We start from the raw sequence: 22930 nt of genomic DNA, 5'->3' as shown, positions 1-22930 counted from the left end.
TATTTCATGAATCTTGGTATAAGTAGTTAAAATAGCTTTGGATTTCTTTCTTCAGGGATGCCTGGAAGCCATATATTGAATTTCTTTTCCTATTTTGACTTGTCATCTTTTCTCACATCCCTTTTTAAGCTCTTGCTAATATTTTACTTTGAATTTTTTCTTCGTTTCTTTTAAGGCACCTGCTGTGATATTTATTCATTTTGGTTCAGTCTTTTTTAAATTGACCATTTGCAATTCTTTTTTAAATTTTAAAACAGAATTCTTAGTTACTTTATTTTTAAAGATTTATTTTATTTTATTTGTGTTTGGGTGTGCATGTGTGTATGCATGCGCGTGCACATGTGTGTGTGTGTGTGTGTGTGTGTGTGTGTGTGTGTGTGTGTGCATACCTCTGTGTGGGTACTCATGAACATCAGTCCCTTATGTGGACTTTCTTCTTCTGTTGTCTTTCTTGTCCTTGTCAAGTTCATTTTATTAAGTCCCCATGTTCCCCTTTACTATGTGAAGCCCTGCTCTGCCAGAAGCTATGACAGATTGAAATGTTCAACACCTGGTTTCCTTCAGTTCTTCTTGTGTAACTTTCTAAGTGTATAGGAATGTCCAGGAGCTGTAGTTACAGTTGACTGTGCTCACCCATCAAGGATCCTGGGCACTGAACTCTCATCCTTTGAAAGAGCAGCAAATGTTCTTAAATCAGTTACTGAGCCATTTCCCCAATTTTACTTTTTAGAGATGTTCTTACACTGTAGCACAACTTGGCCTAGGATTCATCATCTAGCTTAGGGTAGACTCAAGTTAGGGGTAATTGTCCTGCCTCGACTTCACAAGTACTGGGATCAGAAGTATGAATCACGATGCCTAGTTCATAGTTGTTCTCACAGCAGTTTGTATTGTTATTTTGTATCTTTTATTTTTTCTATAAAGTCCTTTATTTCATTTGAAATGGCATGTTACCTGTTTTTTAATGGTTTCCATTTTTACCTGTTATATAGACATTTCTTTCTGTTTATGCTGTTTAACTGTATATGGGGACAACCACTCTTTACAGCTTTCTGTAATGCTTAACTTTGCTCACTTCTGTAAACAAATTCTTCCTGAGGATTTAGGAAGAGTTGATACAGATGGCTTTTCTAGCCTCACAGAGTTCCTTCTTCAGCTGCTTTTTGTAGGTATCAAAAAATGTGGTGGCTTGGTTGGTGGGATAGCCTTCCTCCTTTTCCTCTGACCTACCCCTTATGTAGACTTACAGTTGTCTCTCTTGTTGCTGTCAAGTCACTTTTTACTACACCTCTACTCATTTCTTCCCTACATGAATCAATATGCCCTTGAAGCGGCTGTGGCAGGATAGTTTGAAATGTTCCCTTTAAGGCCCCCATCAGGTCCACATTTGCTGTTTCTATCTCCTTCCCAGTCGGAACTAAAGAAGGCATGTTATTTCACTTGTCTGAGTCCCAGCTCTTTCACTTAGAGAACTCTCTTAACAATGCTCCACACTTCGTAATATTGTTGAATGACTTCAACAATGGAATATGGAAAGAAATTACTCAAGTGTTCTTATATGATGTCTACCCCTAAAAGATGACATCACAAATAACTAATATTAATTTGAGGAAGTAATTTCATATTTTTTTTGCCAAATGAGTATTGTAGTGAATTTAACTCACATAGTCTTTCTTGTATTTTACAAGCAGAAATGTCAAAGCAATTTAGAGGAAAGCCAAACCAACTTACATACATTCACATGCATCCTTTATGGTCATTAGTGCTCAAAAGAAGAGGGTGTTATTCATACTACTGCTTCTGATCACTCACAAGAGAGTGTGTCTGTCATATTGTCAACTTGCCCCACAGCCTCTGGAACAGGTGTTAATAAATTGATTTGGGAAATGTACAGATTATTTACCATCTTCCCTTGTGTTTATTTTTATTTGTAGGCTAGATATATTCAGATGATTATGAACCAAGTAGAAGCGAGGTGATTGTTCGGGGACAGTTTTATTTTGTTTTCATGCAGCTGCCCCACTTATTTTAATAGTGTGGGAATGGTGTGTAATTATGCATTGTTAGAAGATTCGGGTTTGTTTATTCTTACCTTGAAATGTAATTCTAAGTATTTTTTACTTCCTGGAACATAGCAACTGCATCACCATAGCACCTGGGCTGAAATATTTTTATGACTGTCAGATGTTTCCTGTTTTCCCTCTGTAAAGCACAAACAGTGGATGTGAAAAGGGCAGGCTACACACAGTGATAAATTTCAGGGGTGGCATCAAGGCTCAGCACTCTATCTGAAGTTCTCCCCAGTGGCCAGTTGGTACCTAGAAGTCGCTGCTGCTGAAGAGCTGAGCTCTTGAACTTCACCAAGAATCAGAGTCCGTAGGAGTGAAACATACAATTTAGTGAAGGATGAGAGCTGATCTTTGGTCAGTGTTTTGAGCTATAGTCTGTTTATATAATTTTCAAGAGGTATATTGCATGTAGTCTCTAGGCAGATGTACATCAGTCTACCTCTTTTTCATTGATGTGATAAGAGAAAATTCAAAAGAGAGTGGGACTCATATTGTCCTAATTTCAGTTCTACCACTGTAATCATTATCTAGACAAAAAGCAAGTGAGAGAAGAAAGGGTTTATTTGACTTATAATTCCAGGCTACAGTCACTTATTGTGGGAAAGTCAAAACAAGACAGTCTCATCCACAGCTGGTAGCTGTGGATGCATGCAAATAAAACATGAATGTGTGCATGTTTCTTAGTACTCAACATCCCCCTACCACGTTTATATAGTCCAGAATTTCCTGCTTAGGGAAGAGTGCTGCCTTTGGTAGCTTGGGTCATTCCATATTAGTGAACACAATCAGTATATTTCCTCCTATGTATCTTCACAAGCCAACCTGATCTAGGCGATCTCTCATTGAGAAAATTTTCTCAGCAGATTCTAAGTTGTATCAAGTTGTCAATTAAAACTAACCATCACCATTGTTTACATTATAATGAAAGCTTGACAGCACTTTAGGAAAAGATTGCCAATTCTGTTCCTTAATATCCTTCTGCTTTTGTTCTTAACTGTAGCTTCGGAAAGCCGTGATGGATCACATATCAGATTCTTTCTTGGAAACCAATGTCCCTTTGCTGGTTCTCATTGAGGCTGCAAAGAGTGGGAACGAAAAGGAAGTGAAGGAATATGCCCAAGTTTTCCGTGAACATGCCAACAAGCTGGTGGAGGTAAGTCACAGATGTGGGGACGCAGGTCTCAGAATGCAAGGTGTAGATGTATAGTGTGTCTCTACACATGGCTCTTGAGGTTTAAATAGACTGCTGTTTTGTGGTTTTCTTGGAAAAGTTAAGTTCTGGAAGCTTTTTTGCCTTGACTTTTTGAGTACTCTGCTCCCCTCAGAGGAAACAAATTATTAGCCATCCTTCCTTGCTGTGTGCTATGACTCTTCCTACCCTAAAACGTGTCTACTAATTTTCCTGAGCAATAAGCAGAAGCTGGAGCTGGAGTAGTGAGGACTCTCCAGCACTGAATGGCAGGTTTGGCGAGAAGGAGTGGAATTAAAATTTCCAGATGGCTAATTTCAAACCTGTTTCCTTTCCACCCTCCTCACTTTGTATCCTACTGCATGCTGAAGCTTAGCTTGCCTTGTTGTTGTATGAGTTTTACTGGAGAGACATGAGCAAATACCTGTTGACTCCAGCTAGGGTGCTAAGGACATGCCGATGGAATTATTTCATCTAAGCCTGGCTTGATGAACTGGTGAGTCGTGGAACTTCCTTAAAGAACATACAGGAGCTTAGCTAAGCCCTGATAGCTGAATCACTGAAAAGCTCACCTCAGCATTAGTGATGATCTCAGAGAGTTGCAGACATGGAGTACCTCCCTCAGTTAATCTTTGACCTTTATATACTCCAGCACTTCCAGAAACAACTGGAATAGAATTATACAAAACTTGGTGAGGCAGGGAAGAGGTAGTTTCTGGACTTTCAGGTGAGGGGCAAACGACCCTCCAACCCTCACCCTCTATGAGGGAATGTTCATAGGCTAATCTTGTAGGGATTTCATGAGGGTAATAACAACTGTTCTGATTTCAAGATAGGAATGGCTATGTTATACTTAGTATAGGAAAGTCCCACAACACTGGCCACATAGTGAACTTGTAGGGAAAAAAAATCTGTTTTTCTAACTAGTTGTTTAGACTCCTTGTGGAAGATTTTGGGCTAATATTAATGTAAGTTCAGGATCATAAATATATTTTATGAAGTGGAGAAATCCGTGGAAGTTTGAGTATAAATCTAAAATTATACCCAGTGATATTGGAACACTATGCAGAGGGGAAATGAGAGTGAGGCTACCTGGATTTAGGAAGTTGTGGTATTGTGTTCCCCAAAATATTGTGCACCCTAATAAACTTATCTGGGGTCAGAGACAGAACAGCCACAATATTATACATGAGGATAGGCAGTGGTAGCACATGCCTTTAATCCTAGCATTCCAGAGGCAGAAATCCATCTGTTCAAGGATACAGCCAAACATGGTGACTCATGCCTTTAACCTCAGAAAGCAAGCCTTTAATCCCAGGGAGTGATGGTACAAAGCAAAAAGGTGTATAAGGCATGAAGACCAGGAATTAGAAGCATTTGGCTGGTTAAGCATTTGGCCAGGTTAAGCATTTTGGCTAGTTAAGCATTCATTCAGGCTTTCTAGCAGCAGTTCAGCTGAGAGCCATTGGGATGAGGACATAGAAGCTTCCAGTCTGAGGAAATAGGATCAGCTGAGAAACTGGCAATGTGAGGAAGCTGTGGCTTGTTCTGTCTCTCTGACTTTCCAGTTCACTCCAATACCTGACTCGGGTTTGATTTTATTAATAAGCTCTCTAAGATTCCTGCTACAGGAAGTGAATGGCTATAATTTAGCAAAAACAGAATTAACAATATGGTTTTAAGACAAAAAAGACATGGATGTTAATCAGGAAATATGTGAAAGAGTCTTGGAAGGGTGATGATCGTGGGGGGTCTGGAATGGTTGCAAGCAGTAAGGCAAAGCTTACAGATAGCATTTAGCATCATTACCACCACCACTGTGGTGCATTCTCTTTCTGATAATAGGGATAAAATCATTCAAAGTATATGCAGATGCAAGCTGAAATGAAAACTGGTCCACTCTTTTATTTGGGTGTCAAGAAGATTATGAGGGAGGAGTTGAAAGATAAGTGGGGGGAACAAAAGGAGAAAAGAAGATTGCTGAATGAATGCTATCAGAATTTAAATATGAATGTGAAATAAAATAATATTGGCATACAGACATACCATATTATGTAAGGTATTGTAGTTTTTATAAATATTTGTAGAATTTATGCAAGGTATATTCAGTAGTGTGATGATACATTATGTATACTAATGAAATTTGCCTGATTTACTATTTTAGACAAAAAAGGGGAAATGTGGGGATACATTGTATACCCTAATAGAATTTGCCTGAAGATCAGAGGACAGAACAAGCCACTAGATTAAACATAGAGGCCAGACAGTGGTGGCACACACCTTTAGTCCTAGCACTTGGGAGGCAGAGATCTGTCTGGATCTCTGAGAACAAAGTTACCCTGGGCTACATGAGATTAATTCAGTCGAGGACAGAAACAGAGCCAGACAGTGGTGGCACAGGCCTTTAGTCCCAGCACTTGAGATCTCATGCCTCTGCTACCAGTATTTAGGAAGTCACATGCCTTTAATCCCAGCACTAGGAAGGAAGTGATATGGCTGGGCGGAGAAAGGTATATAAGGCATGATGAGACAGGAACTAAAGCCCCTTTGGGCTGAGGAAAGCTTTTTGGCTGAGCCTTTTTTTGACTGGACCCCTTTTGGCTGAGGACTCAGAGACATTCAGTCAGAGGATTTGTGGAGTTGGCAAGGTGATATGTGGCAATGGCTTGTTCCTTTGTCTCTTTGATCTTCAGGCAAATTTTATTAGGGTGTGCAATATATCACCACATTTATTTTCAGGCAAATTTTATTAGAGTACACAATATATCACCACATTTCCCCCTTTTTGTCTAAAATAATAAAAGAAGGTTAAAACTAATATAAGAAAAACTATATACAGTAAGTATATACAATATATACAGTCAAGAATAACATTAACAATGTCCAGTCCATAAACATTTGACAAATTCAGAGAAAATATTCCATTATCTATCCTATTTTGGTGAGTCCAAAATGGTATACCTAATTTACTTTCTATCCTAACTTGCATTACCAACCCCAAACTATCTTTTGATGTCTCTCAAACTTATATACTTAATTGGTGAAATTATTAAGGCCACTCCACATAGTTAAAAGGGAGTTTTATTTTGTGGGGTAACTTACAAGTGAAGGGATAGGTTACAAGGTCTGGGAAAGGTGTAGTGCAGTTCGGCAGTGTTCTCTGGAGAAATCTGCTCAGTCTTCCTCCAGTGTCCGGGGTCCAGGAACCAAGAAAGCCAGTACATCCAGATCTTGGGTCTTCAGGGTCCTCTCTCAGCCCCACCTTGTATGCGTGACAGTTACCGAAGCCTCAATGGGGGTTGGAACTTCCAGATCAAAGCTGGAATGGCTACCATTACAATACTTTACACCTCTTCAGGCAAATTTTATTAGGGTGCACAATGTATTACCACAAGTAATGTATTGTCAACACTGTGTATGAAAAGATTCAAGTTAATTCCAAATGGTAAGCATTTCCTGTGTTCAGTACTGTCAATGTCATTAACTCTGTGAATGGCCTCATTTGTAACACACTTTTGGAATACAGATGTGACATTCAGTAAACATGAGGCCAGGGTTTATGAGCTGTCTTTTCTAATCATTCTTCCTTTCTCTTGTGATGTACCATAGTCAGCCTTGTCCCTTCCCGGCTTTGGGTTCACCGTAGATGAATCCAGCTGCTGTCTTTGATCCCTTGCTTGTGGCAGGTGGAGGACACCTGAGGTCACTCAGCTGCCCACATCAGAAAACTAAAGCTTTCACTGCTTCACTTGCCCTTCTAATTGACTCTGGGTGGGCTATGCAGCCAACAGTATCTCGGAATGTCTTTGGGAGCAGGGACTAGTGTGTGGATTGCAATCAAACGATTAATGTGGTTTGCGGACTTTAAGTAAAGTCTTTGTTTCTACTTTGAAAAATGATCTTTGTGAACTTAGAGACTTTCTTAGTTTTTTCTTAATTTACATGCGTGACTTATTGATTCTATGTTCATTGACCTTTATAAGTTCATTTGTTCTTTCTACAAGTTTCTATTCTTTCAGAACCCAGTGTACAGAATCTTGTGCCTATAAATTATGACAGTGACATTTCATCTGTGTTAATCCTTGTTTTTTTTTCTCCCTTGCATTATTATTGTGCTGACCCAGGCTCTAGTACAATGTGGTTTTAATATAAATATGTGATATTTCTAGATCTCAGTAGAGAAAAAATTCTCTACTTTACGGTGAATGATGTTATTTGCAGATAGATCAAGTTTGTTCCATCACACATTTCCTAAGAGAGATATATTTTTAATGTTATAAATGTAGTCTGATGAATATCTCATGTGAAAAAAGGCTTAGCAGGCAGCCTTGAGGGCCTGATTTTGATCCCTGGTACACACTTAGAGAAGCCGGGTGCAGTAGCATGTGCCTGCAGTCTCAGGATCCCTGGAGCTAGCAGGCAGTCTCATAATATTGAAAAATAAAGTAGGGAGTGATTGAAGAAAGACAACACTAAATGTTGTCTCCTGGCTTATATATACATGTAACTGCTCTACGACAATAATTTTAGTTTTTCAGTATTTCTTGACTTTGGATTTTATGCTCAATTTCCCACCTGTTTCTGTTCTTTGAATATTTGTTTGCTGCTCCTTAGTTTAGTATATGCCTTCACAGAAATGAGTGGCATTTTAAAAAGTACTTTTAAAGGATATTTTTATTTTCATCATATGCATTTGTGTGTGTGTGTGTGTGTGTGTGTGTGTGTGTGTGTGTGTGTGTGTGTCTAGTATGCAGTACAGGGTATGCAAGTGGAGGTTGGTGAAAAACTTATGGAGTTGTTTGTCTTCTTTAACCATGTAGGTTCTGGGGATTTGAACTCAGTTCCTCAGGCTTGGCATCAAGCACTTTTACCCAATAAGCCATCTTGCCAGACCAGAAAATTGATGCTATTAGGTGAATTAAGTTTGTCACAACCTATCACACAGTTAGAAAACCCTTAACAATCACTTAGTGCAAATAGAATTTCAGTAAAATATGAGTAGGAAGAAATTCTTTGGCTTTTCATAATTGGTCATTTTGGAAACTTTTTTTCATTGATAATATTGGTAATATTTTACAAAAAATAGGTGACTCTCCCCCAGGATATTATGATTGGAGGAATTCAGCAGGCCAGATCCGTTGTTTTCTGATTTTTAGCCCAGCTATTGCAGGATGTCCCACTGCAACTAAATAAAACGAATATTGATATTTTCCCCTGATCACTCGTTTCCAAACCCTCTGTGGGTTAACCAAGGACTCCAGGGTGGGCCGACTCAGGATGCACAGAAATGCTCAGAGGACACCTGTTGGACCTCATATCCAAGCAAACTGAATGGAATTTTGCAGAAATGGAATGCAAATTACAGCAACTCTCTACCAAAGTAATGTGTTTGGGGGTGGTGGTGGATGTAAATTGGGGGCAAAATCTGCATTGCAGCAATGAAAATACAAACTAATTTTGAAAATGAGATGCAAAAACCAGTCCAGCTGTCTTGGGCCTCCACATTCACTTCTCTTATTGCTTGGCCGCTCAGTCAACTGTCCTAACATTCCTTCTCCCCAGCTCTACCAGTAATGAAAACTGCTTGTTTTGTGCTTTGGGGAGCTGCAGAGGCTCTGCTCGGATCTTTCTCCTTTACCTGGACCCTTCGGTCTGTTTGGTATGCAACTGATAGAGTGAACTGGTTTCTGAATATCTCAATCAGATCAAGTGCCTTCTCTTTCTGAGATCATGCAAAAGCTGTCTGTTTTTCTCAAGTAAAGATTCACATTTTGGGAAGGGAAGATGGCTCAATGGGTAAAGTACTTGCCACACAACATAAAGGACCAGAGTTCAAATCCTCAACACATATATAAATGCTGGGTGTGGCACTGTGTGTCAGTAACCCCAGTGCTGATGAAGTGTTGATTCCACAGGCTTCCTGGACAGTCAGTCCAGCTGAAAACAACAAGCTTCAGGTTCTATGAGAGACCCTGCCTTGCAAAAATAAAGTAGAGCACAACAGAGGATGATGTCTGGTACTGACCTCTGCCTCCTACACTTGCATGCACTGACAAGTGCACCTATATACAAACTTGCATAAAATAAACACACGCAAACACACACGCACACAGCACACGCACACACACACACACACAGGAATGCACATAAAGGACCAGCATTTTAATTTTGTTTCATGTTTCAGTGTGAGAGCCTGTGTGAGTTTATATATATCATGTGCATGCAAGAGCAGCAAGGGCTTTCACCCACTGAACCATCTCTCCAGCCCCAATGCCCACCATTTTATCAAAACCTATGTGGCTTGCTTGACACACTTTTTCCTCAGACTGCAAACTAACTTGTTTGGTACCCCCTTTTTCAAGGTATCAGCCACATGACATCCTGGCTTGGTTGAATACCTGTGCTTCTTCCCACTCTGTTCCTACTCTTTGTCTTCCGTTTCTCGCTTTTCCCCTCATTCTCATTTCTATTTATTGTTCTTCTTTCTGAGTGTGTCCTCGGTGGGGTCAATTCCTTGCATTTCTCACTTTCCTGGTATCCCATTTACTTTTGAATCACACACATACAGCTCAGATAGCCATATCATATGGCTCCTGCTAGTTTGCCAATTCCCTTAGGGAAAGGACCCATGCCTAATTGATTCCTAACAACACCCCAGTACCTAACTGAGTGCCTGCCTGTAGCAAGAGTTCGATAAATAGATGGTACCCAAAGAAGGAATAAAATAATAAGTGTAGCTAGCAATATCGCTAGCTTGCTAGCCCCTGAGGTAATGTATCTTAATAGTATGTCTGCAGGATGCTAAGGGTCACCTTAGGGATCAACAGTAAAGAGGCATAGTGCCCATTTAATTCTCTGATTTACTACCAAGGAGAATTTCAACTCTGGGAGGAACTGATGTGGGGAAATGCTATCTTCTCTGAGTAGAACGGGCTCGCTGTGCTGCCTCTCCGGTGCTTCATATCTGAGTTACTTTCAGGCAGCTGCGAAGGTGATGTCCAAACTCCGCCGTTCTTCTTCCCTGGTCTTCTACCTTACAAATATGCTCATGTTCTTAGCCTTGATTACTGTGGTTCTGAGAGAGGATGATTGTTCTGTCTGACAAGGACAACATTGAGGCCTTGGGGATGATGAGTTAGACAAGGCCATCTCAGTTCTCCATTCCATGGTCTTGACTTCATACACCTTGTAGATATGCCTTAAAGTGATGAGATTTTTTTTTTTTTTCTGTTAAAAAGATTCAAGGCTTGGAAGCAAGGGACATACCCTGGTATGCAGAACTGCTCATGTGACCATCAGTTAAGCACAAGAGTGGTTGTATAAATGTCCTGAGTGATTGTTCTCCTCAACAATCCCTCTGTTTTCACAGTGCTATATGCAGTGACAATGTATGAGAAAGTTCCCGTTAGATGAGGCTGGTTCATTCCCTGGCAGTCTAACTATAGACAAAGCCAGCTAGTGTGGCAAACACTTGTAATTCCAGTACAATGGAGGCAGGACAATCAGGTTTTTAAGACCAACTTTAGCTACATAGTGAAACTGAGTCCAGTGTGGAGTATGGAAAACATGAGAACACAACTCAAAAAAAAAAAGCCTTCAAACTTGACTTGACCTTCTCCAAGAATACAGGGACAGGATTGAGGCCACAGAGACTGGTTTTTCAGCTGTGGTTGATGGTAAGACAGTGTTTATAATTGGAATATTCATATGTGAGGGTTGTGAAGAAAAGGAAAACTGAAAAAAAAAGAGAGAGAAATACATCCTGGACTCTGCATTCTATTGGAAAAGATGGGGCAGAGTGTAAATGTGGAATATGTTGAACTCTGTGAATGTGGCTCAATATCTAATGTTAGGAATAGTAAGTGGTCACAGGGGACTTGGATTTGGAAGAATGTTTGAAGATTCACAGGCAGGTAAGATCCTCAGGTAGGCCTTTGATAGCAGGCCTCCAGGCACATGCCTACACATAACAAGCACACACTCAGAACAGAACACAGGCCACTGGTGAGTGCTCACTGGCCTATACAGGCTGGTTGACAGTGGTGAAAGGAGAAATCCTTCACCTCTGATCTCCAGGCCATGCTTCTACAAAATGACACAAATGTGATATTTTGATAGGAGTAGAACTATAGAACAGATTACATCACTGTTTATACTTCTGGGTTGCCCATATGTCCTGTGTCAGCCATCATTAACTGATTCATGGTACTCCCACATGGCTGCTGTCTGCCATATTTTAGCTGACCAGAATTCATATGAGAGCCATGTTGTGTAAATATTAATTGGTTTTTAAGGTCTTCCCATGTGCTTTAGTACAAAACAAGATGTATCAAGGGACCAAGAATGATGGATGAGAGGTCATTAAGTCAGTGTGCTTTCCTCATTAGATGACTATTAAGCAGACAGTGTTGGCTGAGTTTATGTCAGTTTGATATAAGCTAGAGTTGTTCAGGAAGAGGGACCCTCAATTGGGAAGATGCCTCCATCAGATTGGCCTATACATGAACCTGTGCAGCATTTTCTCAATGGGTGATTGATATGGGAGTGCCCAACTAGTGCCACCCCTTGACAGGTGGTCCTGGAGTATGTAAGAATAAAAGTAGAAGCTGGGCATGGTGGTACACGCCTTTAATCACAGCACCTGGGAGGCAGAGGCAGCTGGATCTCTGTGAGTTCAAGGTCAGCCTGGTTTACAGAGTGAGTTCCAGGACAGCCAAGGCTACACAGATAAATCCTTTTTTAAAAAAAAACAAGCTAAAAAACAAACTAATTACAAACACAGAAAAACAAACAAAAAAGGAAGCAGGTTGAGCATGCTTTGGGGAGCAAGCAGTACTCCTCCATGACTTCTGCTTCAGTTCATGTCTCCAGGTCCCTTCCTTGAGTTCCTGACTTGAATTCCCCAGGAACGAGTACAACCTGAGAGTTATAAGCTAAAATAAACCCCTTTCTCCTAAGTTGGTTTTGATCATGCTGTTTTATCCCTGCAATAGCAACACTAACTAAGACAAGTCTGTGCCACAGGGACAGTGAAGACAAAGAATGCAAAGTAGGAACAGTGTGCTTGCAATGCTTATAGAGGACAAAGAGACCAGCACAACTGCAGCCAAGAGTGGGAAGGAAGCCCCAGACATGAAATTTAGAGTTAGAGAGAAGGATCAGGATTTTCCTTAGGTATCTAGACCCGTCAGGTAGTTTTGAACAAAGATGTAACACTACTAAGTTTTTTTTTTTTTCTTTTTAAATCACTCTTACCTCCTAGATAGTCTAGAGTAGGGAAAGCAAAAGTGAAAAGAACATATAGGATTATCATCTGTGGTCACAAGGATCAGCACTATGGCTGCAGCAGTGGAGGAGATGTGAAGAATGGGTGAATTTGGGTTATGTTTCTGAGTCTGTGCTCTTGCTAAGATATTGGATGACTCCAAGTTTGGACATTCTGCAGTAATACAATCAGTTGGAGGTTTCACTGATTTCACTAAGTTACCCACTCAGACTGTTTCTCAGTTGGCTCTGACTGCAGCTGTTTGATAGGCATGGCTCTGAAAGCCCCACAGGTATCCTGGGTTAAAGAAATTCAACCAGGCTTTGTAAATACTAGGGTTTCTGAGTCAACTGTGAGCCAAAGAGAAAACCAAGAAATGATGACTCAGTAATACATGGACAGACTGGATCTGCAGGGTTTTCAGAGTACATGTTCGGTATTGATGTGCCCCTTTGCTCAGAGGTGACAGTCCTGATCCAGCCCATACACTAAACTAGACCTGAGGTATTGAGTTCTCTCACAAAATCGGCCATAGAAAATTCACAAGTACTAATAGTCTGTAAGGAGCTGTTTTGTTTTGCTCAATCATGTTGTACACTTACAGTAATATTTACACCTACAGATATATTTAGACTAATATCACCCTTTCTCCAAAGAGTCCTTAACTTCTAAACACTATCTTGTTTTTTCCCAAAAGGATACCATAAAAACATCTCATAAAAATTGAATTATCCATTTTCGACTGTTCTTAAAAATTATTGTTTATTAATTTGTTTATTTAATGTGTGTGTGTGTGTGTGTGTGTGTGTGCGTGTATTTGTGTGTGTGCATTCTATAGCACACATGTGGAAGTCAGAGGACAATCAGCAGAAGTTGGTTCTCTCTTCCTGCTATGTTGTTCTTAGGGATTAAACTGGTTGTCAAAGCAAGCATCTTTACCCATTGAGCCATCTTACCAGCCCCTAGACTCTTAATATATAAATATAAACTGGGCGGTGGTGGCGGCGGCGGCGGCGGCGGCGGCGGCGGCGGCGGCGGCGGCGGCGCACGCCTTTAATCCCAGCACTCGGGAGATAGATCTCTCTAAGTTTGAGGCCAGCCTGGCCTACAGAGTGAGTTCCAGGAAAGGCGCAAAGCTACACAGAGAAACCCTGTCTCGAATAAACAAAAACAAAAACAAATAAATACAGGACTAGAATCTCTTACTTTATTTAATTGAAAATCTTTTACTTTATTTATTTAGTTGATAACTTAATGAATAGCCAGTATAGTTGACTTAAGTTTACAGATCAGAAAAGCTGAGATATGGAGAAGTTTTGTAAAGAAGCATAGGGGAGAAACTCAGTTGCTAAATTCCCTGCCTTATAATATGAGGACCTAAGTCCAAGCCCCAGAAACCACATAAAAAGCTAGGTGTGTCGACGTGAGCTTCTATATCAGGGCTCTAAAGACACTGATATCAGGGTCCTCTAGGTTCACAGCCTGGCCAGCCCAGGATACACTACTTACTTGGCAAGTCCCATGTCAATCAAGAGGCTCTGCCTCAAAAGAAAAAAATGGACAGTGCTGGAGGAGAACACCCAAGGCTAACTTCTGGTCACCATATGCATGCACATGTACATGTATATACATATATACATGAACAGATATACATATGTGAACTTGCACATGCACAAACACTAAATTAGCTAGTTCAGTGTCACACAGCTGGAAAGAAACAGACTCCATGCACGAGCTACACTTTTATACTATTCCTACATGGAGTCTAATGGTCTCTTATATATAGCATATAGTCAAATCCACCATGACAATTTTTGGTAAAGTGCCTGGTCCCAAAAGTCATTGCTCAAAAATGTGCTATTGGACATATCTCTCAATCATGTCTCAGAGAAGAGTTCCTCACTTATTGCTTGAAACCCTACAAGTCCTACTCTTGCAAGATAATTATTGCTAACTCTAGTACAGTAAATCATTGAGAAGATGGTGTTGGGTCACAGGTTAAACTCACTCAATAATACCACAAGTTTTAACTTGCTCAGCCTTTCTGACTCTAATCTGCTTTGCTTTCATGATGATTTGTAAACAATGGAACCCAAGGATAGTAAATGTTTCCATGTTAGAATTCTTTTGTAACTACTGAATTAGCCATTATCATACATTCTTCTAGATTCAACTTAACTGTTTATAATGTGGCCAAAACATAAACTAGAGGGCCTTGGTTATTTAACTCAATTTAAAAAGAATATTCATATGAAGAACCAACTGTGAGTTTCTGTGATATTTTGTCTTTTTGGCATCTGCACAAAATTAGTCCCACCTCAATCAACCCCTGAACTTTTCTCCCAGTAGTTAGTATGCTTCTGAAGAATCATCTAGAAAAGATGAAGCAATTATATTGTCCACATCTCAGGAGAAGGGGAAGTCCAACCACTCTTTAGGTCATGCCCTATGGTATTGTTAGGCAAAAATTCATGAATCATGGCTATAAGACATTTGGTAATAAATATAGTTTTTCAGATGAGATGCTCAAGGAAACTAAAAGTTATCAGCTGGTGAGTGAGTGACAGAGGCAGGTTTAGACAGCCTGGGGAACCCTCTTCTGCTTTTCCACATGCTTTCTTGATTTCCCTATATACTACAACTTATTTATTAGCTGTATATTCTCCTGAACAACTTACCTTCTCCACAATAGAACTATAAGTCAGCACAATGGCGTTATGATTTTGGTCTATGTTCTTTAAAGTAAACAAAAAGTAATGAGATGTATTAGGAAGAGTCTCAGGAAACTAGTGTCTGGGCTTTCATAGTGATGTTGGCAGATCAGACATCAGAAGGTTATTATATTTTGTGTCTTTGCTGCAGATAAGTGGGAAAGGTTTTTTGACCTTTTCTTGTACTAATAAATAAGTTTACCAATTCATCATGTTGAAACTAGATGTGTGCACATGTATATAACTTTGTATTTTTCTGTTTTCTGCAATTGTTAACATGTACCTAGATATTATTCTACTAACTTTGAAATCTACCTTGGAGCATAAGCTTATCAGATTAAGGTCATACCCCTTCAAAGCAAAACTGAAAAAGTTGTATCCAATTAAAACTGATGTGGTTTGTTTAAGAGCAGGAAAATTTTAATTGCCTAGGCAAAAACACTCTTGAATGTTCATGTATTCAATTTTTGCTGCCTACAAATGCTTTTATATCAGAAAGCCCTGTAGCCAGCCCGCAGCCATAGTTTGGAAGGCAGGTGCATTGGGACACTGGATTTTTTTTTTAACTAAAAACAACTTTTCAGATTGCCCTGACTCCATTAAATATAGAAAAAGGTAGACACTAACTTCATAGAGCCCCTATGGCCAGCTTGAGGCTCAGTATATAAGCATTTTCAACCCTTAACTTAAAATGCAACATTAGGTCCTTTGGAACTGGTGACTGGGGTTTCTTAGACCATATAATAAACTGTGTGAATATGATCATTACTTTAACCATTCACCCTCAAATTTTGCATAAGATATACAATTTTGATTCACTGATCTTGGTGATTGTGTAGCTCAAGATTTCAGATTCTGGAACAAAGGAAAAAACCTTGGTCTAAGGAATTTGAAGTTTACAAGAATGTTTCACTATAATAATATCTCACTGCCTTTAAGCCTTAAGTGAAGCTGAAGCTTGGGTTTCAGGGTGTGCCTATGCTGTCCTGGGCCATGAAGGAACTAACAATATGGAACCCACCACCCTTTGACATAAGCCATAACTTTGATTTGTGACTGACAGGTGTAAGTACTTTGAATTCCCTTTGGCCTTGTCTATATGTGAGGCAATGGGGGAAAAAAAGAGGTCAATGATAGAAGCAAAGAACAATTCACACATTAAGTAATGGTCAGTTGCTAGAGATAATTTGTTTAGATTAATTGATATCTTGCTACATGTATGCATGTATGTGTTTCTTTCTTTCTGTGTGCTTGAATGTTCTTACATGCTAAAATATGCCTCTGGAGATTAGAGGACAATGTTATGGAGTTGGTTTTCTCCTTTCACAACAAGGTTCCTGGAAATCAAACCCAGGTCACCAGACTCAGCATCAAGGACCTTACAAGGTGAGCCATCTTGCTGGCCCTGGGCTTTCTTTTTCTGCAGCATTGTTAGAACCTATTTATGAATAGACCCAGTACCAGTGAGTGACAGGTGTTATGGCATTCTTTAGTGTGCTCTTCAGTTTCTAACAAGATTCTTGGTGCCTCAAAGCCACTTTAGTGTGTGAGAGTATATGGAGGGATATTAGACACACAACCACATTCTTTGGTCTAAACACGACCCCACCTCATCATATGTAAAATATAACACAAACGCCTTCAGGGAAAATGATATTTAATTGACCTTTAATATGAAGTGGAAGTAAAACTGTAATACAATTTTACTTTCTAGATGTTCCTCGGGTTCCCCTTCCAACCAGACTGCTGCCCTTGCATGCTCCTGTTTAGACATTCTGGAGTGTGAATGCAACGCACTCTGGGAGCCTGGGACTTGTATCAATATTTTCATGAAATGTCATTTGCCATCAAAATACACTTAGTTACTTACACAGGCTGACAAGTTGTTCTTTTTCATGCTAAAACAATAGAAGTCTCACAACTTAATCTCTGCCAAATGTTTTCTTGCAGGATTGAAAGAATGAGCATGTCTTCTCCAATATGTAGATTGTCCTGTAGATGATTTCCTTATAGAGTTTATGTGTTTGTGATGGGGGTAAGGGGTGGGGAAAGGGGTCAGGATTTGAGAAATTCATCATCTCTCCTTACAACGTAACCTTTTGTAGTTTAAAAAAATGAGAATGAACAGAATTCATTGGCTTTTATATTTCTCCCTTCAAAACAATCAGAAGAATATAAATAACAAAGATATAATAGCATGTGTAGACATACAAGGCATTGAAACCTTTAAGTATATTAAATGCTTCTTTGAAGGGTTTCTTGTAGTCGGAGGAAAGCAAGGAAACATGACAGAAGTCAGACAGTCTGGGAAGTCAACTAGAGGGGTAAATGGCCCCCAGGGCAGTGACACATCAGGAGTTTAAGTCATGAGTCAGAGCACTGCATGATAGAGCTCTTGGCAACCACATTTGCTGCCCACTTCACTTGAGTCAGACCCTCCTTTCCCTATATCCCTCCAATATGATTTCTTAAGTCTTGCCTCATTTTCACTCCTCACCATGACAGTAAGAATCTTACCCTATGACTCAGCTCTGGCAGTATTGGCCATGTCTTCTTCAAGAACATGGATTGCCCTTATTTCTTGCCTGCCCTTTCTTCTATTGGAGCCTCTGTTTTTAACTCTCATGATTATGAACTTCATTGGCATGAGGGTGCTTCCCCCTCCACAGTGGACCCTGAGGGGTAGAGTATCATTGGATCTCCTCAAATAGATGAAAAGTGAACAATGTCCTCTTGTGGGGAAAAAGGTCTACAGGTGTCGTGGTTACCATAGGTAGGTGAGGACTGCACTAGCTTGGATATAAATTGCAAATTTGTTTCTCTCTCTCTCTCTCTCTCTCTCTCTCTCTCTCTCTCAAGAACTATGCAACATATACTTGAAGGCATCACTTGGAAGGACTTGACTTTTGAGACACTTGATTGTGGGGATCAAAACAACTTCTTTAGCTGAGTGTTGTTTGGTGGTAGGTGAAGTCATGACTTATTTTTGGTTTACAAAACTACTTCTCTGCAAGTAACTCTACAATTCTGCTCACACTAGCATCCTCCACATCCTTGGCCTCCATGGAGAAACTCTCATGACACTGTACAGGAAATGTGCAGTACCTTTTCTTGTGAAGCATCCTGAAGTGCATATCTGTCCACATGTGACAGGCTTCCCCATGGAGTGTCTGCGATTTTCACAGTCACAGGGATGGGGAGATGGATCAGCCAGTAAAGCACACCCCCACATGCATAAACACATACATACACATTGAATTATAAACCAACCTTTTCCTTGTTTTCTTTCTCTCTTCCTTTTTTTATTTCATTTGCAAGACAGGGTATTTTAATTTAGAGGGTGTCAATCCCCTTTATCAAAATGAAAACAGTTCACCCTTTGTCTCATTTACATAAGGAAAAATTGGCGGAGAGGTTTTCTGTCCCAGCCCCCTGGCAGTTTACATGGCTGTCTTGGAGTTCCGAAGAGGATAAGAAGCATTAATGACATTGTGCGAGTTCTTTTTCTACCCAGAACATTCCAAGTGTAAATCTCTAAGGAGAGGGGTGGCAGCTCATAGTTCTCCAGTCTGTCCTGCAGAGTGTCCTAGTGAAATGGCAGTTCTATACCAGTTTCTTCAGAAGGGGAGAGAGAGGTCAGTATGGATCTGTTCACACAGAGCTTCCTGTAATTTGTTAAGCATCTCTTCCCCAGTGACTTTCAAAAGAGTGGCTACTTTGTTTTGATCAAGGGACTTGACAATTTTCAGACATTTGGAGTGCCTGCAGCTCCTGTGGCATACTTTCAGTTATGTGTCTGATTACTTTGCATGCTGGGACAACATGGAGCCTGATCATAATTTCAAAGGCAGCCATCACTTCTACTTTAAATGAGAATATTACATGGATAGAGATTACAAAGATCAAAGTATCTACTGAGGAAAATATAACAGGGATTTCAATATCCCCCCTATTGACATTCTACCTTGAAATTTTTTTGTTTTTTGATGGGCTGCAGTCCTATGCAGGAGTAAGTAGCATTGCTAGATTTCACTCAGTACATAACAATGGCACCCTTTCACCCAATTATGATGAAGAAAAATCATCAATACATTGCCAACCATCCACATCTGAGAGCCACATGTTGAAAATCTTTATGATAAATAAATTTATCATAACATTCAAGTTATAGATACTTAATGCCCCATACCTATATTGCTTAATTTGTAACACATTATTTAATGTGAATAAATGACCAAATAGTGTCAGAAGCAAGCTCATTTCTTATAAAAAAAAATATTTATTTATTATTGTGTGTGTGTATATATATATATATATATATATATATATATATATATATATATATAGTGTGTGTGTGTGTGTGTGTATGTGTGTGTGTGTGTGTGTGTGTAGGTCAGAAGACAGCTTTCAAGAGTTGTTTTTTATTCTTTCAGCTGTGGATTCTAAGAAATCAAACTCAGGTTATCCAGCTTGTTATGCAAAGCAATTTTATTCACCGAGTGATGTTGCCAGCTCAAGGTTTGTTATTTAATTAGAATTACTCTAAAATTACTGTTATTCAAAACTCCCACCTGTTTATATCCCATAGTCATTTGGTAATAACCCCTTGACCCAAAATTATCTCCTTGTTATCTTTAATGCTACCCCTAAAGTAAAAATTAAAATGACGGTATTCTGAAATTATGTACAGGAAGGGACACTGTCCCTAGTTAGCATGGTTTCATTCATTTCTTTATAACTAGGGCAACTGGCTCCAATGCAAGCTTAAGGAAGCAAGTGGATAAGACAATAACATGATGAAAAAATATGCCTATAAAAAAGAAATGAGGGCAAAGGTCCACCTAATTCATGTCCCACACAAAGTTCAGGGATAGTTATTAAGTGAGGTCTCATGACAGACAAAAATCCTGGTCAATAATTGCTTTTTAGTTAAGAGTTCAATTTGACTGGGAACTCTTTGGTATGCCTAATGTTTAACTTGTCTTCATAGCCTTAATTTTCTTTTTATTGCTTAAAAAGAAATGTTTCTCCAGTTAACAGCTTTCCTCTGAGCCTTGAGCCTTATCTCCTACCAGTTGTTGAGATAGAAGTTTTCTTCTTGTATCACTGCTTGGAGACCTCCTGAAAAATAGTAATAATAGTAATACTCATTATTATTGACAATACAATATGGACATGAGGTGTTGTTTAGCAGTTAAGGAGAGATGCATGCTGCAGATTAAGTAAATTAGCCTTCCCCAAGATGAGGACAGTCCGCAAAGGGAGGAGAACATGTACATGGAATTCCTGGTTCTTTGTTGCTTTTCTCCTGCTTGAGAAGGTGAGCCAGTGTGTGCAGATAAGCGTGTTGGAGTAGGACAAGAGAAACATACCATATCTGGAGCATGAAGATGAAGAATACAGAAAGCACAAATCCTTGATTGCTATTTGAAATGTTGCCCCTGGATATCAGCATCAGTCTTGCCTTGGAGTTGATTACAAATCCAGAATCTCAGGCCCCATTCCTCACTTCAGTCAACATTTTCATTGGACTCCTAATGATATACATAAAACACTGGTATAGATTTTTCTAGAACGTGTTCAATGGGATGCTATATCTGGGATTATAGGAATAAATGCACATCATAGGGAATTTATCTAATTGTACCACACTGGGGAGAGACCCACCTTTATGTTGCCCACATTCTTAATACACAAGAACACTGAGAAATACATTTTGGAATGATCCAAATTATACTGGGACTGGTCATGGGGACAAGGGCTTCAATTTAGTGTGTTTTTTTAAAAAAATGGCTTTAGAGAAAAAGGTGCTGATAATATGAAAGTAATATATGAGGTGATTACTTTCACTCAACCTTGCTATTTTATTGTGCAAAAGTATGAATAAGCATTCAAATATTACAGTAGTCAACTGTTGAATACAATTAGTTTTCTAATTGGCCTGTGAAAGGTGATTCAAAATTCATAATTATTATTTAATCAATCTTATTTACCAAATATGTTTATTAGTTACAATTGTCTTATTAAGAGAGTATTAATGAAGAATTGTCTAGATAAGGTTGGTATGTCTGTGGTGGACTCTCTTGAGTGTTAATTGATGTAGGAAAAGCCATACCATTGTGGGTGGCATCATTCCTTAGGGTTGTGAATAAAAACTAGCTGAAAGCAAGTTTATCTAGACACTAGAAGTCCAAGCTCAAGATGCGAGCCAGACTGGTTTCTCCTGTGACCTCTCATGGTCTGCACATACCATCTGCTCATGTGTCCTCATGTTGTCTTCTTAGCCTGCACATCTCCAAAGTCTCCTTTTCTGTAGAATTTGTTTCTTATGTGGGTTTCAATCTGTTTGGATGAAGACTTGCCACAGTAACCTCAACTTTTGTGTCTTCTGTTTGTGACCTGCTGGGTTTAATTTGGAGTAACTGTATGAAGGATTATTCACTCATGTTACCAGTGACTACATCTGCTGAGGAGTAGATTCTCTTTCCTCCAGCAACCATTAGTGCCTATATCTTCTCAGGGAGGGGAGGAAGCTCATGAACCCCTCCTTCACATCCACCACACTTTTCTTATCCTTCCATTTCAAGATGCATTATTTGTAGTCAGAATGACTCTTTGGGGCCTGGGGAGATGGCTCCAAGTTAAGAATGCATTATGCTCTTGTAGAGGGAATGGGTTTGGTTCCTATAACCCATGTAGGGCAGCACACAACCACCTGTAACTCTACCTTTAGGGAATCCAACATCCTCTGATGGCCTCTTCAGGTACATACACTCATATGCCCGAAAACCCTACTGCAATAAATATATTAAAAACAAAAATGAAATATGAATGACCTTTTGAAAGTACTCTCTTAGCAGATGAAAACACATATTTGCCAAAAGTAGCCAGATGAGGTAAAGTGTGAGTCCCTCACTGACAGCTGACCACTGACCACTGACTGTTCTTTCCTTGAGAAATGCTATTTCTCAGCCTGTGCCATTGTTTTCCAATTCTGCCCCTTGTCATTACTGTTGAGGAGAATATATATATTTTTTAAATCCTTTTTTTCTCTTTTTGATGATAAAATATTCACTGGAAATTATATGAGTATATACAATACAGTAGGGGTGGGCAGAGAGAACAGTAATGATACTGAATATATCATGTAATTATGGGCTAGATACTCCCAAGTCTAAAATAATTTCTTGACTACTTAGGGCCCTTTGCGGGCTGCATTTACTGCAGCCAGGGTGTCTTGTTAAAGGCTGTGATTTACTCTGTCCACAAAGACAGGAAAAATTCATCATCAATTTATTTTTCACTTCCATTTCTCCATTTTAATATCAAGATACTTGCAGAAGAGTTGGCTTATAAATAAATGAAGCCTTGTATGCAGGCCTATGTATTGACAATAGTATGTCCTGTTTTTATGGCGTCTTTATATTTTATGTTTGCAAACACTGTCATTCACATATACCCAATCTTTGCAACAGTTCAGTGACAAGAGTAAAAGAACGGCTTCCCCAAGAAACACCCGACTGCCAGTTGTTAACCAAACGTGGTTCTGGAATCTATACTTCAGATTTCAACCAGGATCAACTGAGCATCTACCATGCACCACTGTTTTGTCCCATGTAGCATTGTTTTGACCTTGAGCTGTCACTATCCATAACTGAACAAGAGCAGAACTCTTTAGCCTCAGGGAGCTTAATTC

At 39.5% G+C, this 22930-nt stretch overlaps 1 protein-coding gene across 1 annotated transcript in view; it reads left to right on the top strand.

The window, feature by feature from the left end:
• The window catches only part of Ctnna2 (catenin alpha 2), a 1102240-nt gene that overhangs the window by 857268 nt on the left and 222042 nt on the right, over nt 1–22930 (top strand). Inside the window, 1 exon segment of the mRNA XM_028871390.2 lies at nt 3070–3222. Coding sequence (XP_028727223.1) covers nt 3070–3222 — 153 coding nt within the window.

Source organism: Peromyscus leucopus, chromosome 3 (assembly GCF_004664715.2).
Source record: "Peromyscus leucopus breed LL Stock chromosome 3, UCI_PerLeu_2.1, whole genome shotgun sequence".
In the NCBI taxonomy this organism is placed as follows: domain Eukaryota; kingdom Metazoa; phylum Chordata; class Mammalia; order Rodentia; family Cricetidae; genus Peromyscus; species Peromyscus leucopus.
The sequence above is the reverse complement of the archived record's forward strand: the minus strand, read 5'-3'. Positions and strand labels throughout refer to the sequence as shown.